Here is a 16,146-nt window from a genome sequence, read left to right on the forward strand (position 1 = left end):
TTAACTTATTGCACGTTAACACATGAAAATTCTAATTCACTTTTTTAATTTAAAAAAATTACTCATGATTCTTTATATTTGTGACAATTTTAATAGTGTAATTCTGTCATTTCTCCCCAACATAAGGCACATGATCAGAAATACTTTTATGAAATGCTAACATCTTCAATGAAATACAGTCTGGGCAGACTGTTCTACAACATTACTCAAAATTTAAAATATTACTGCACTTTACCTTAATGCATTACTGTAATTCAGTAATGATACTTTAGTTAAACTTTAATAAGAACTTATGAATTGGCACTTAATAAAGGTTCTTTCCATATGAGAGAATATTCCGTATTCCATATAGTTTAGGAATCTAAGAATAGTTGAAACTGAATTCTAGCATCATCAGCAATATTTTTTGAATGATTAGTACTGCTTAAAAAGTAGAACTTACTGTGCTTCCATACGTCTCTAATTTATTAGTGGTAGCAATTTACTCATCTGCAGTCCACCATGAGACTGCATTATCCTAAAACAATTGCACTATAAATACCTGGCCAAATACTGGTCTTTTCATGGATACTAATCCTAGAATCAGATATTTAGGCTGGTTAAAGACCTTTAAGACCATCAAGTACAACAATTGAACCAACACTGCCATTAAATTAAACCATGTCCTTTAGTGTCACATCTACACATCTGAACACCTCCGGGGGTGCTGACTCCAGCACCACCCTGGGCAGTGCCTTCCAGTGCTCTGCATTGGAACAATGTCCAATCCTTCTGACATTAGTCAGAAAAAATAAAACCAAAGAGAGTATTTCCCCCTGATAAGCAAGAGGGGAGAACTGGTGACAACAAATGGAGAAGGCTGAGGTAGTTCAGTGAATTCTTTGCCTCAGTCTTCACTGGCTGTCAGCCTTCCCATTTCTCCCAAGTCCTCGATCCTCTACACGGGATTTGGGGGAGTGATGTCACTTGCGTTGGAGCTAAAGAGCAGGTTCAGGACCACTAAATGAAACTCAAAAGTCAGAAGTCTATGGCACCTAATGACATGCATCCCAGGATCATAAGGCGACTAAATGGTGTTGGAACCAGGTCACTCTCCATCACTCGAAAAGTCATGGCAGTCATGTGGTTTCAGGAAGGAGGAAAACATCGCTCCTGGGAGAGAGGAAGATCCAGGGAGCTACAGACTCGTGAGCTTCAGCTCTGTGTTTATTATCCAGCACATTGACACTCCTGTCCAACTTGGTGTCATCTGCAAACTGACTGAGGGCACACTCAAACCCCTTATCCAGACTATTGATAAAGATATCAAACAAAATAGAACAAAACAGAAAGGATAGAATGATCAAAAAAAACCCCAAACAATTAAAAACAGGACAGGTAATCTTTCCTCTGAAAGATAAATCTAAAGGAGAATTTGTTAGAAAAATTTGTAAATATTAGAAAAAAATGTATGTTCTGTTCAAAGTTTTGCAATTACTAGTATTAATGAGGTAAAAATAGGACAGAAAAAGAGGCAAAACTTGGGTTTAGTGTACTCAAACAAAACTAATTCTTAATATCATTCTTATGGTGACTAATGGAAAACTACAATATGTAAAATTGTTTTAATGCATTTCCAATAAATATACTGCAGGGAATATCATTCTAAAGAATCCTAATTTTGTTATTCTTTTGTTTTATGATTAAATCTATTTTGTATTAAACTTGTATCCCATTCTTATCCGTGTTTCAATTATTAACTAATTTGAACAAATTATAACATTAGGTATTTGCTGAAAGGTCAGTTTACTTAAAAAATAACAGCTAAATATTATTTTGCCTTAAGAATATTTTCTAAATGGTAGATAATCCCTTACATGTAAATTATGGTTTTTAACCATTAGATCACATTTTTTTTTATAAATTTGACTCAGATTTGAAAAATCAAATGCAATGTTCTTTAAAAGACGTTCATTTCTCCTACATAATACTGATTTATTCAGACTAGAACTAGAATTACAAAAAAATAATGATGAATTTTAAGGCCTAATTACAGTGTTCTGCATATTTTAAGTGACTGTGGAACAAACATAATCGCTGACTTAAAATGCTGTCTTGAAAATTTTGCCAACTGATAAAATTCTGAATTTGTCTTCTTGAGACAATTGTTAGTATTGTTACTACAAGCTCAGTATTTGAGAAATATGGATTTTGAAGTAATCAATGATGGTTAAGAATATGACATAACTATATTTATGAGCTCAAACTTTGTAGAAAAATGTCCATGAATTATAAAAATCTATTCAATATTCAATGTTGGTTGGCACTATGTGGTTTAGGTAACACCTTATTCAGCCTTTTCTCTGTAGAGATTTTCTTTACTATGTCAACTCTGAGTTATCTATAATAGTCAATAAGCAAATTAAGTTCAAGATGCTATAGTACATCTTTTGTCATGCTAACTTTGCTAGGAGACTGTAAAACTTTTGCACAAGTTGTCCATATATCTATTTTCAATTATGTTCTTATACACTTTTAATTTGAGAACACACAAAGGGAGTGCAATAGTTCCTAAGATTTAAATGTCTACCTATAAACTTACATAATTTACATTTCAAACTTCTGACTTGAGATCATCTTTTTCTTTTGTGATATTGAGGTCGTCTCTTTCTGATTTCAGAACAGTAAACATATAGCAATATATTTAAACCGTCATCTCTAGTAATTTTAGAAAATCAATAAGTTTTTGTTCAGATTTACCTGATTGTCCTAACTATTTAGTCTCATCAAAACACATTAATGACATTCTTCAATGCACAGAAACTGTAAATGCAAAAGACTTACACTTGAAGTACAGTTTTAGGATCACCCACTTCTCCTCCATCACCAATTGTCAGTGTGTCATAGCCAATCTCCAGATCAAATTCTTCAAAATTTATCTGAATAACCTACAAAATAAAATAAATCAATATATTTTAAAAATAAATATCTGTACTTGAGAGATAAGTCTGTAAATTAAGCTTTCCAGCAGTGTAAATAAAAGAGATCTTCCAATTAATAATTACATGTAAGTTTAGCATATTTCACAATAAATTAGTGTAATTAACCCCAAGGTTTTGGTTCATGACATGTGAATTATAATAACTTTTAGGTATCATCACTCTGCTGACCTCCTCAAAGCACCATGATTTTGCTTATTTGCATAGCTGTTGCATGCTTATTACAGTTGTGGGTAATCATATTACATTTTGATTACTATATTCTCAAAGGGCAAGATAACTCATTGCATTCTGTGCAATACCCCTGTCTTAAAATACCAACTAAATAATTGTACATCACTGAGTAAATGCAGTGAAGGTGAAGAATATAATTTACTCCTGACATCTATAATCTAGCACAAGTATGATAAAAAGGCATCAAAGGTAAAAGTATTTTTCTTAATTCATGGAGTTGTGTGAAATACAACTATCAGAATCACGACAATTTTTAATATCCTGTAAATTTAATTGCCCTATGCATATTTCTGCAAAAGGATAAAAATTTCATTACCATTTTAAGAAAATAATGCATTTTTACAGGGAAGGGAAGGGAAGGGAAGGGAAGGGAAGGGAAGGGAAGGGAAGGGAAGGGAAGGGAAGGGAAGGGAAGGGAAGGGAAGGGAAGGGAAGGGAAGGGAAGGGAAGGGAAGGGAAGGGAAGGGAAGGGAAGGGAAGGGAAGGGAAGGGAAGGGAAGGGAAGGGAAGGGAAGGGAAGGGAAGGGAAGGGGAGGGAAGGGGAGGGAAGGGGAGGGAAGGGGAGGGAAGGGGAGGGGAGGGGAGGGAAGGGGAGGGGAGGGGAGGGGAGGGAAGGGGAGGGGAGGGAAGGGAAGGGAAGGGAAGGGAAGGGAAGGGAAGGGAAGGGAAGGGAAGGGAAGGGAAGGGAAGGGAAGGGAAGGGAAGGGAAGGGAAGGGAAGGGAAGGGAAGGGAAGGGAAGGGAAGGGAAGGGAAGGGAAGGGAAGGGAAGGGAAGGGAAGGGAAGGGAAGGGAAGGGAAGGGAAGGGAAGGGAAGGGAAGGGAAGGGAAGGGAAGGGAAGGGAAGGGAAGGGAAGGGAAGGGAAGGGGGAAAAGAAAAGAAAAGGAAAGGAAAGGAAAGGAAAGGAAAGGAAAGGAAAGGAAAGGAAAGGAAAGGAAAGGAAAGGAAAGGAAAGAAAAGAAAAGAAAAGAAAAGAAAAGAAAAGAAAAGAAAAGAAAAGAAAAGAAAAGAAAAGAAAAGAAAAGAAAAGAGAAAAGAAAAATGAATACTTTTTTTTAGGAATTTTAATACTGAAATAAATCATCATTTATTACAATTATAATTGAGAACTGAGAGCATTTGTGTTTAAAGATGTGGATACCATTTTGATGGATTATTATCATGTCCTTGAAAGCTCATATCCCTTTGTCACACTGGAGTTCTGGTAATTGAAGAAGGACATATTTTTATGAGCCAACTCCAGAACAGGCAAGTTGGAAAACTGACTAATGTTCCAAGGATTGTTATTTGCTCCAAAGGGAGGAGGAGCACTTTCCTTTACAGGTGTGAGTGGTGATATAAGTACACTGAAGAAGAGACAGTTTGGCATATTCACATATATGAACACACGTGTGTACACGTATATGTGTGTACACGTATATGTGCCATACCCCAGGGACTGCAGTCAAGTACAGAGAGTCAAGAGGGCACAGGTGGAAAGGACATGGAAAACTGTGTAGGCAAGCATCTGATTTGCTCTAATTGAGTAAAGAGCAGAAAACCACACCTAAATCTTCTTGGCTGAAGAAAAGATATTCTGTCTATCTTGTGCTGTTCTAGCCACAAAATTTGTAACACTAGACATAAAAGTTTAAACTGGAATCCATTGCTGCATTTAAGGCTGACACACATTTCACTCAGTACTTAAAAAACCAACCAACTAAAAACAAAAACAAAAACAACAACAACAACAACAAAAAACCAAACAAAAAAAAACAAACAAAAAAAACCCAAAACCCAAAGGAACAAACAAAAACCCCAACAAAACAAACAAACAAAAAACCCAACAAAACAAACAAACAAAAAAGAAAAAAACAACCAACCAACCAACCAAAGAAACAAAAAGGCTGCTATTTTTGGTCCACTTTGAAATTCTGTGTAACTAAGTGTGCAGTTTCATCAGAACAGAAGACTCCACAATAAAACACAGGCAAATAATGTTAGCATTGAATTCAACTTGAAAGTATATTTTATTTATTAACAGTAGAATACATTTTGAAATAATATTGCAACAAAACCATCAATACTATATGCATAATAATAAGAAAAGGAAGATAGTATAAAAATTGTATAGCTAATTAATGATTAGAAATCTTAATCCATTTGTGGATTACATCTTAATCATGTGTTTTCCAGCAAAAACATGAAGAAATCTAATCTCATTATCTGTTTTTGGTTTTTTGTTTTTTTTTTTTGGGCAAGTGCAATGGAAATATTTTTAAAATTAACAGCCTTCAAGACACTTCATATTAGTTGAGTATCACCAAACTGATACAAGGCACCTGTGTCTTTGTAATTGAAGTATTTGTCTTCATAAGTTGTGTCAAAAAAAGTAAAACAGATTTTCTTTAGCACAATCAACATTATCTCATGTGATGTGCATTTCATCAGAGAAGATAGATAAGGAAAGTATAAGTTCCAAGGTATGCTTTTTTTAATTAGGAATGACACAAAAAAAAAGAGTTTTCTTTATTTCACTGCAGAAAAGTAAGATCTTTGTCATTCTTTTCTAACAATGCTCACAAATAAAAACCTAAGAGAACTCCCTGAAAAATATCTGTCTCATTAAGGAATATTGTAGAAAATAAAAAAAAATCAAAATTGATTTTTTATTCTAAACATAGGCTTCAACTTCAATCTTTGAACTAGGTTTCAGCTTCAGTCTTTCCAATTGTTTCTAGTGAATGTCCAAATTATTGATTATTCTGTTGTAATCTGGCTGCTCTGACGTAATCTCTTACTTTTCTACAATCTGAAATTATTTTCTGTGATAGAGTTTTTAAAAAACTTATAACCAAAAGAGATGCACATTTTAAAAGGTTGTAATTTCCTTTTTCTCCATTAATACTTTTCAGAGCAGTATGTTTAATTACAAGATTTTTGTCTCACTCTGTAACTCACCTAAAACTATGATAACGGGATAGGTTTGACATCAAAAACTGTAGTTCTATAAAGCCAGAGCTGTCAATATCCAACAGGAAAGTAATTTACTACACATGCAGTGTACTAGCCTTTACATGTTCCTGCTGTAAAAATAAACCCTGTATACTTCTTGGAAACTCATCCTTTGACATGCAAAGTACACACATAATGTACAATATAAAATGTACTTTAAACCCTTCCAAATATGCCAACAAGCAAGAAAATGAGTCTTCTTAAGGCTATGTTTTCAGAGACCTTGATTTACATCATCTTTAGTTGGATAACACTCAAAGCCAGTTGGACTTGCAGTGCTTATTATATTGACTATTCCCTTTAGAATACTGAAAGGTTTTTTGATGATATCAGCATTTAAAGTTGATTGTGATGGAACCTTTCAAAATAAAAACTGAAATTTGGATAAGATGAGAAGATAACTTAAAACTTCTTAAATAAACTTTCCAAAAAATCTGCTTTTACCTGTTCATATTACTGAAAAATCTTTAAAGGGCAAACCAAAGTTGGGTGCCATCTTTGAATCAGTTTAATAATAGAGTAAAACTTCAGAGTAATTCTACTTTTTAGTCTGTTGCTCATGAGAATAAAAACTTCAGGGAAAACTGATTATTTATTGCTATATTCTAAATATTTTAAAAGCAGACTAGCATTACTAAAGTGTGCTATTGATCTGGTTAGTAGATGCATTACAATAATAAGTGCAGGGACAAATAATTTTCTATACATTCCAGTAAAGTCTATTTTTCCAGTTTCCCAGAGCAAGATTAAAGCATTAATATAAATTAAATAAGATCCATGGGTTTTATTGATGCATACAAACATTGATCATACTATAATATATTTCTGCATTTATTGCATTTATCCACTGCCCACAATCTTTGTCAAAGCTGAATAGAAAAAATGAGGCACCACAAGATATTTTCAAATGTTAAGGTATAACAGCAAGGAACAAAATTATGAATAAAAAATATTTCATCAATGATATGGCTGAGCTATAACATTCTTGATGAAAGGATTATACTATCAAAAGTTGGTTCTGGAAGGCAGAAGAAGAAAATTTCTAAGATTACATCTCAGTTTGCCACCAGTCTTGAGCTATCATTTCACTCATAATGAGTCACCTAATGATATCAGATATGCATCTGTATGGCTTCAGAGCTGAGAATATCTTAAAATTAGGCAATATAACAATTACTGTATTTTATTTTTTAGGAAAAAGTTCTCAGTAGTCCCTGAAGTTTAGTGCTTTTATTCTATCATTTGTGACAAATCCAGCAGGTATCAGACTGGTACAATTGTTCTGATATAGAATAATAATATCTTGAATTTTGATATTATTAAATACATCCTTATGCACCACTATGAGGAAAAAGGAATCTTGCATTTTCTCTTCCTCCATATACACACTATATGAAAAAACCAAATTATTCAAAATAAAATATGCTGACCCTTTATTCTTTATTCCCTTTAAAAAAAAGAAAAAAATTTAAAAAATTAAAAGTAGCTAAACAGAAGGTAACAGTCTCTCTACATCCTGGGCCATCCATCTATTTATAAACCCAAAAGCAATGAACAAGTTTGAGTGCCTGATTTAAACCAAGGATATAAACCCAGACACAAATAATAATAATAATAATAATGAGTCAGTAACACTAATAAATACAGCCTCTACAGGGAAAAAAAAAAGTCCTATTTAAAAAAATAATTTTCTTAAAATTGTAATTATTTACTTATTACTTTGTAAGAATTTTTTCAAAGGAATCATTGGGAGCAGAGATCTAATTTCTAACAAATTTCGGTAGGTGTACCTTCTTTCTGTGCCTTGGAATATATCCTCTACAACCCACTCCTTGGGCAGAACACCAGTTCAGAAGTAAAATGGGAAAAGGTTTTATTGACTAGTTAATGACTACCTCGAGAACTTCCTACAGCTTTTCAGAGAAAGCATGGTCAAAGGATGAACTCCAGACCACAGTTTTTCCAGACAGTTGTTCAATATGTGTATGCAGTTCCTGATGAAATTAGCTCCCTGAAGATTTTTCGAGCAGTGTTCCAGGTGAAGTACTCAACTTTTAAAAGTTTCGAAACATGCAAAGCAGAATGGTGTGTAACAGAGGCAAGTGTTCTGTTCCTCAGAACTGCTTCTGAAGGGGAAGAGTAAAGATACAAGGTTGCACAAACTTCTATATGTGCATCTGTTACCCTGAGTGTCCCAATGTAAATGCAACTCTAAAATATTTTCAGATGTATTGTAACATTTTCACTCCATAAAATGAGACATTCTACCAGTAAAACAATAATGACGTTTCTAAAGGTGTAATGAATCTTTCCTCCTTTCAAGAGTAGTTAAGTATTAAGCTAAGATACAACTTAAATGAGTTATATATTAGGTAATATTAAGGAATAAATATGAATTAATGCATCCTTCCAAAAATGTAAAATATTTGAGAACTGTTGTGTAACATAAGAATAGTTTAATTGGTTATTTTGCAGTTAAATATTACATGAACAAAACATAATCCAAAATGAAACAACATAAATTGTAGAGCACCTCTGTCTCTTCAAGTTTAATTAAATCTTCAAGTACCAGACAGGATGAGAAAAGCAAGGATGGGGGAAGGCAGGAGAAAACTTGGAGATTCACAGAACATTAGAGAAATCAAAGCTAGAAGATAAATAAATGTTCATTAATATTACAGGGAATAAATTTTCACCAGTTGAAATGAATAGTCACTTTATTATTGAGTCCCCTTCTTGGAAATAGGATTCATCATATTTAAGTGCAGATATTTGAAGTGCAAACAACTATATTTGATGTAGGCTTCTTCAAAAAAAGTGAATAAAACTGCCTAGAGTGTAATCTATTTCATCAAAAGGTAGATAATTCACATTAGATCAACCACATCTTAGAAGTACCTATTACTGTTGTCTAGAAAGTGAGATTAGACATTTATATGTGGATGTCTATGTTGGGGACAACTGAAATGTACTATTATTATTATTATTATTATTATTATTATTATTATATAATTTAGAATCCTTTACTTTGGAGTGACAGTAGTTAAAAAAAATATATTCCTACTTTTTTTTCTGATATGTATTAAATTAACAGCATAAATAAATTATATTTTTATTTTTCTTGTTATAGTTTTCTGTTTGCATAGAAATAGGACATATTTTGCTGGCTTGCATTCACAATTGGAGTTTCTGAGTTTGATTATTCAGAGCAATACACCATTCTACAATACTTTCAATATTTCCACAAAGGGAAATGAATGAGTGCAAATAAATCATTAAGCAAACACATATTCCTTTACTGAATGTTCCATTTATTATGTTCTCAAGAATAAAAACTGTTAGATAACTTTTGTCTTGGGAAACAGATTGTTAACCTCTAGGCAGTTATTGGAGATTGGATTTAACATTTTTTTCTCACATTAAATATCTTACTTTTTGCAAATTCTGTCTCGTTCTACTTGTAAAAAATTACAGGCAGTTGTACTTTAAGTTAATTTCACTTATTTTTATTAAGCTACTACAAAAGAAGATTAAAATTTTGATCAAGACATTGAAGGTAACAACTTGTTAGCAACTAACTTTAATGTGGTGTAGGAATAGCATTTGTACCTAGAAGATAGCAAGAGAAGAAATGTTAAAACTTGAACATTCTGGGAACCTCTATTGCCAGGATATTGGTTGTTGGCCTATGAAATATCTATTTCTGCAGACATTATCTAGCAAAAACCCATGGTATGAATGATCCTAAGATACTAGCGACAGCAAGAAATACACCTCCCTGAAAAATATTCATTATATTCTCCATTTTTCACTGTTTACTCTAGAAAGAAAAAAGCTACCTGAAAACTCCCAATGATGTCCAGCTGCCTTTGTCACTTGCAGAAGAGAAAACAGAGAAGGAGAAGAAAACACATCCTGTTTGTATCTGAGTGTCCTCATGTGCCCTCAGGATGGTTAATTGCTTTTGTGTTGAGGATGTCTGAGTACTCTCCAGTAGTAAATGATGGGCCTTTAAATCTGATGGCACAAGCTAAGGAAATGCTGCTGATTGATCAGCTTTATTGCCATAATTTTCCATAGAATCACAGGTCACTCCATCAAAATAATTGTATTATCATACATTTGATTATAGAAGAATAATTTCAGAAGGAAAACAATTTGAATAAATCATTTATTATAAGACTTAGCTGTCATTTTATTTAAATTATTTCTACTAGGTATAATTTTATTTAATATTACTGTTAACATGGAACAACTAATCCTGGAAAATTAAGGACAAGAAAATCATCAGGAATAGTGAGCATGGCTTTACCAAGGGGAACTCATGCTTGACAAACTTTGATAGACTTCTACAATTAAATTACTTGCTTGTTGGCCAAGAAAAAAGAAGTGGATATTGTCTACCTGGGCTTCAGGTAGACCTTTGGCATTGTCAAAGTATCAACAAACAAGGTGCTGACGTGCGGGCTCTGCAGACAGCAAGGTGGGTTGAAAACAGGATGAAGTCTGGGCCTAGAGGACAGTTATCAGTGACACAAAGTCTGGTTAGGGGCCAGTAATTCATGCTGGATCTCAGGAGTCAGTATTGTGACAAGTCTTCTTTAACATCTTTATAGGTTATCTGGGTGATGGGGCAGACTTTACTCTCAGCAAGCTTGCCACAAGCTGAGAAGGGATTAGTGGTTAATAGGCCAGAAGATCATGCTGCCAGAAGAGGGGCAACAACAGGCTGGAGAAATGGACCATTAAGAACCTCACAAAGTTCAGCAAAGGGAACTGCAGAGTCAAATCACCAGGGAGGAGCTACCCCACATACATAGTGGGAGCCACCCAGCTGGAAAGCTGCTTTGCAGAATTGCAAGAATTGCAGCATTCTTTTCTTTTTCTTTCTTTTTCTTTTTCTTTTTCTTTTTCTTTTTCTTTTTCTTTTTCTTTTTCTTTTTCTTTTTCTTTTTCTTTTTCTTTTTCTTTTTCTTTTTCTTTTTCTTTTTCTTTTCCTTTTTTTTTTTCTTTTTTCACTTTCACATATATGGAGATGAAGATGCTCTAGATAGCCTGAAAGGAAGCATGACTGGCCTGGACTATTAAAAAGAGATAGTAATATGTACAAGCAGGAAAAACATCAACTAATTTATAAAACCTCAATGAAAAAAATCACACTCATCTTTCCCTCACAAAACTAAGCTCAGTGTCAGAGTTTAGAAAAAGAAAAAAAAATATTTTTCTCAAATTGCAAAATTATTGCAATTATAGGAATGGACTGAGGACTTCAAATTAACTTGCCCCTGCTTTGGTTCTTCCTTTCAGTAGTTACTCAGAAAGGATATCCTTGCACTCAGCATGGAAATCTGCCCTTTTTAATCCCACAAAGGGTAAACCATCCAAAGAAAGCAGAGAGGTCACTAACTGATGTCAGCCTAACCTGATGGGCAGCCACATATCCCAAAAGGGATGGAAACATGGGAATCATACTGTGATTTAAGTCTCAGTGCAAACCTTCAGTTTGCACTCTGAATATGTATTGGGTTTACAAGGTAAGATTTTGAGAGCAGAGGTACTGCAGGGTGAGGGGAAGGTGCTGATTTAGATTTGTTCTTATTTTAACTATTCTATTCTGATTTGGTAGTTAATGTTATTTGGCAGTTAATTTATCCAAGTTGAGTCTGCTTTACATACGAGAGAAATTAGGCAGTGATCTCACAGTCTTTATCTTCATCTGTGAGCCTTTTCTTCATATTTTCTGCCCCTGTCCTGTTGAGGAGGGAGCATTACAGATCTGCCTGGTGGGCATCAGGCAGCCAAGATTAGCACTCCATAGACTGATAACAAGAACCTCTGAAGGAGTCCCTTCATAGAAAACAGAGAAACAAACAAACAAACAAACTACTATCATCTCTATTTCCCAGTCTAATATCACAAAAAAGGTATATATTGAGCAGAACAATTTCCTGTAAAGATCACTCGCAAGAGCAACCAAGTGAACTCAACTATGGAGAAAAGTGACAACTCCCTGGGCCAAAAATTCATCAAACAAAAAAGACTGAAACATCTCAAATGCTCACAGTGCAAGCACTGGAAATTTGATATCAAAGTCTCTTGGTCATATACATATATCTTTTTAAAAGTTCTATCTTGGGTGTGGATATTCATGATAAGTAAAAGTAAGAAAAATGTTTGCATTTAGAATTGGTGATGGACATAACTGAAGCCAAATTTAGGAGCTTATAAAAGTCAAACAGAACTAAAATTCAAATTTGACATTCAATTTTACATAACGTTTTATCAAAAGGTGGAGTAATAGCTCCAAGTGTAGTAAATACAAGGAACAGCTAGAATCAAATATTGCTAATGGCTCAAAAAGAAATAATTGCTTTTGTTGTAGCTATTGCAATAAGCACAATCTCACCCATTCCCTATGGGTTGCCTATATTTTCAGTGTGAAACATCAGTCCTATAGTCACAGATAGGGCAGGGAAAAAAACTTTACAAGAATTAAGTTAATGAACTTTTGCCCCTTTCGTAATGAAGACTTATAGCAAAATTTCAGGATGGAATGACATCATTTTTCCCTCTACAACTACACATACCTCCTGACTCCACACTCTCTTATTCAACAATTTAGTCTCTTCCCTCACAGCCAAACTTGTTAACTTCCTGGCACAGGAATAGCTGGATTCTCTACTATGCTCTTATTCTGCTGAATCTCCCCTCTGTCCACATATATTTCTAAGATTTTTTAACTGTAGTATATATGTGACTCAGGTATTTTAACTGTATCAAAATCTACATGAACAATATGGAAGAATAGTGCAGTCAACACTACAAAGCAAAGTATTGTACTCTGACCAGAACCAAAATATATTTACACTTTCTATTTTCATGTAAGATAAAAATGTGTTATCTATTATTGATAAATAAAAGAGCAGCCTTTTTAATCTGCATGGATGAAGAGCACAATTAGAGTTAAAACAGATAGTTTAGAGACAGCTTTAGTATGTTCATACTTTTTGATCATTTCACTGTAACACGCACAGTACAGCTTCACACCAGGCTTAGGACAAGCCAAGTTCGAGGCATTTGCTTGCAAAAAGAGATGCAGTGTGTCTTGTTCCAACAGGCCTGACCAAAAGAAACTTCATGAAATGAGTCTTTGGATTCATGCTGAAGCACCCTGCCTGCTTCAGATTTATACTGCTAACCTGATTAAAAATGGATGGCAACTGGGTTTAGGCTTAACAGCAAGATTTGGAAATGTTCCAGTGTCAGTTTTGACATGGTTAACAACATAACACGGCTGAGGAAAATTAAACATAAATGCTCAGTACTTTGCTGAATATTTTTTTGCTTACTTTTGGCTTGGTCTAAAAGCAGAAAACCTCAGAAATCTAAAGATTTTTTTTTTCAGGAAAAAACCAGCAATTTAATGACATGAGGAAGGAGGAAGGGAAGAATTGAATGCAAAGAATTTTTTTTTTTAAAGGAGTATTTTAATACAAAGCGATTAAATGACAACGATATTTAATGTTATTTCAGTAATAGTTGCAAGTTATTCCCACAGTATAATTCTCTAGACTTGCAGAAAATACCATGAGGAGTATTCCAGATACTTTGAACTATTTAAACAGTTTCTTAGAAAGTAAAGGACTACAGCAACTAGAAACAGATGTTATAAATTTTCAGTAAGCTCTGCCATTTCAACAAAATTCACATTATAGATTTCTTAATGGATATTTGATATCCACATAAAAACCTAACAAACCAAATGAACAAAAAACCACCAGAAATAAAACTCTTCAGCAAAAATAAAAATTAAAAAACCCTAAAGCCAAAATCAAAAATCAGTTATCTCCCAGCTCTCAAGCATGTCATTCTTGATTTTAAAACTATTTCAAAATTCAATAGATAAAAAGATAAGAATGTGAACACTGTCAGACTTTCAAAAGCCTATATTCTAAAGAATACATTTTAAATAATGTATTTATGCAAGCAGTAAGGAGACTTTTATGATTGAAATGCTCTCAAGATAAAATGTAGAGTATGGTTCTGACAAACAAAAGATAACACACATATAAAATCTATTTTTTCTTTTAATTCCTGTCATATAAAATTAACGGAACCAGGATCTAGTTTTCTGATCCATCTAAATTTAACAGTTAACTCACATATTTTATTTCTTAAAATTCTAAAAACAAACCAGCTTGATTTTTTTTTAGGAACTTTTTGCTTATTTTTCTCCTTCTTGATGCTTGGTGATGAATGATATGTGGTGTGAATGTGGTTGAGATCTGTCAGAAAGTCTGTCATTCTAGCACTGACATTTTCCACAGTGTTTCTGTCACTGTGGATTAGAAAAAAAATCAGCAAGTATAATTCGTAAGACTTGAACTCTGGTTAACTTTAGCCCTAATTCAGATTTCACTGGTACTTTAGCCTGGCATAAATTTAAAATTAACCATTTTGTATTATTATTATTATTATTATTATTATTATTATTATTATTATTATTATTATTACTAATTTAAAAGGAAAATAGAGTTTAATTTTTTAGGAGAAAATAAATACAAAATATGCACTGGGGAGAGGATGGGAATTAAACCTTGAAACTAAAAAGATTTACTACTCAAAATGTAAACATAAAATTAACCCATCACCTAATGTTAGAACAAATAACTGGCAATACATAGTATGGCCTAGACCCTAACTGATGGTTTTATTCAATATCCCACATGATATTCAGGTATCTTTTCTCATACTAGATATGAGAGATATAATGAAATGGACTCCAAGCTGAGAAATTCTTGTTCTCATTTCTGTTCAGAAATTCATAAGAACTTTTCCAAGAGACCCAAGAATTAATAATATGTGCATCACAGTGGAGGACAAATAAAGAAGTTTAAATTTTGTTGTTTCTTCAGAGTTCCACAGAAAGGTATGATTTTCATGAATGTTCTTTCAGGTAGGTCCTGTGTTTATAGCTCTGCTATTTTTGATCAACAAAGCCTTGGTTGATTCCAGTGTAGTCATGGACAAAAGTGGCAACAACCACTTCATTAGTGTATATAAAACGCTATATGACAACCCAGAAATGGGAAAACTGTCTATAAATTTCCTCTATCATATGATGTTGGAGAAGCCTTACATGTGCAGGTACTGACTCTTCACAGAGAATTTCAACCACCACTCCTAAGAGGGCAACAAAGCAAGATAAAAGGCATCAAGAAGGTTTAAAGAATATGTTGGTGTGATACCATACAGGCAGCCATAGATATTTCACTGCTGCAAAGTTATGTATCAATTGCCTATATTTATTTCTTCACTGAATCACTGTTCAGAGCTTTGTACATCACAAAGTATAATTATGGTAATAATAATATTAATTATTGAAAAATTATTTGCTTTCTCTCAAAGAGCTCCAGACAACAGGATCCTGATATAAAAATTAGAATGCAAAAAAAAACCAAGCACAAGAACAATAAAAATATGGGGATCTCACCAACAACATCAGATGTGTCAGTGCACCTTGAGCAATGAGTTTTATTTTATACTCCATACACTTGACCTTCCTTTCACAAATTATTTTTATTCTACTTTTCAGTACTAAACTCACTGCCCTCTCTGGCCATGTTGGAGGTTTTTAGTTATGGCCCTACTCCACTATCAACAAGGCTTGGACATGAAATGTATATCTGATTAACTGTGTGAGACAAGAGACCAACTATAGTGCCGTACACAACTAAAGAGGCAGATAACTGACTGGGGAAACATTTCTTTCATCTACATGGTGCTGTTACCAAACTTATGTCTGAAATCAGTTAGAGAGAAAATTAGCTAGATTCAGTCCTGGATAAATCCATTTACACTAGAGTTAAAGAGCCTTTCAGGGCCTTTCATCTATTGGGCTTTCCCTTGAAAAAGTCTCAGTTTCTGAACTGTTTTGCTGC

General features: G+C 33.7%; 1 protein-coding gene across 3 annotated transcripts in view; it reads right to left on the reverse strand.

The window, feature by feature from the left end:
• CSMD3 (CUB and Sushi multiple domains 3) overlaps positions 1-16,146 on the reverse strand; it is a 590,741-nt gene that overhangs the window by 296,872 nt on the left and 277,723 nt on the right. For all 3 annotated transcript variants that reach the window (XM_062491358.1, XM_062491350.1, XM_062491342.1), the window contains one exon: positions 2,824-2,927. In XM_062491358.1, the coding sequence (XP_062347342.1) occupies positions 2,824-2,927 (104 nt within the window). The remainder of the gene's footprint in view (positions 1-2,823; positions 2,928-16,146) is intronic.

The sequence above is a fragment of the Cinclus cinclus genome, chromosome 1 (assembly GCF_963662255.1).
Source record: "Cinclus cinclus chromosome 1, bCinCin1.1, whole genome shotgun sequence".
Lineage (NCBI taxonomy): Eukaryota > Metazoa > Chordata > Aves > Passeriformes > Cinclidae > Cinclus > Cinclus cinclus.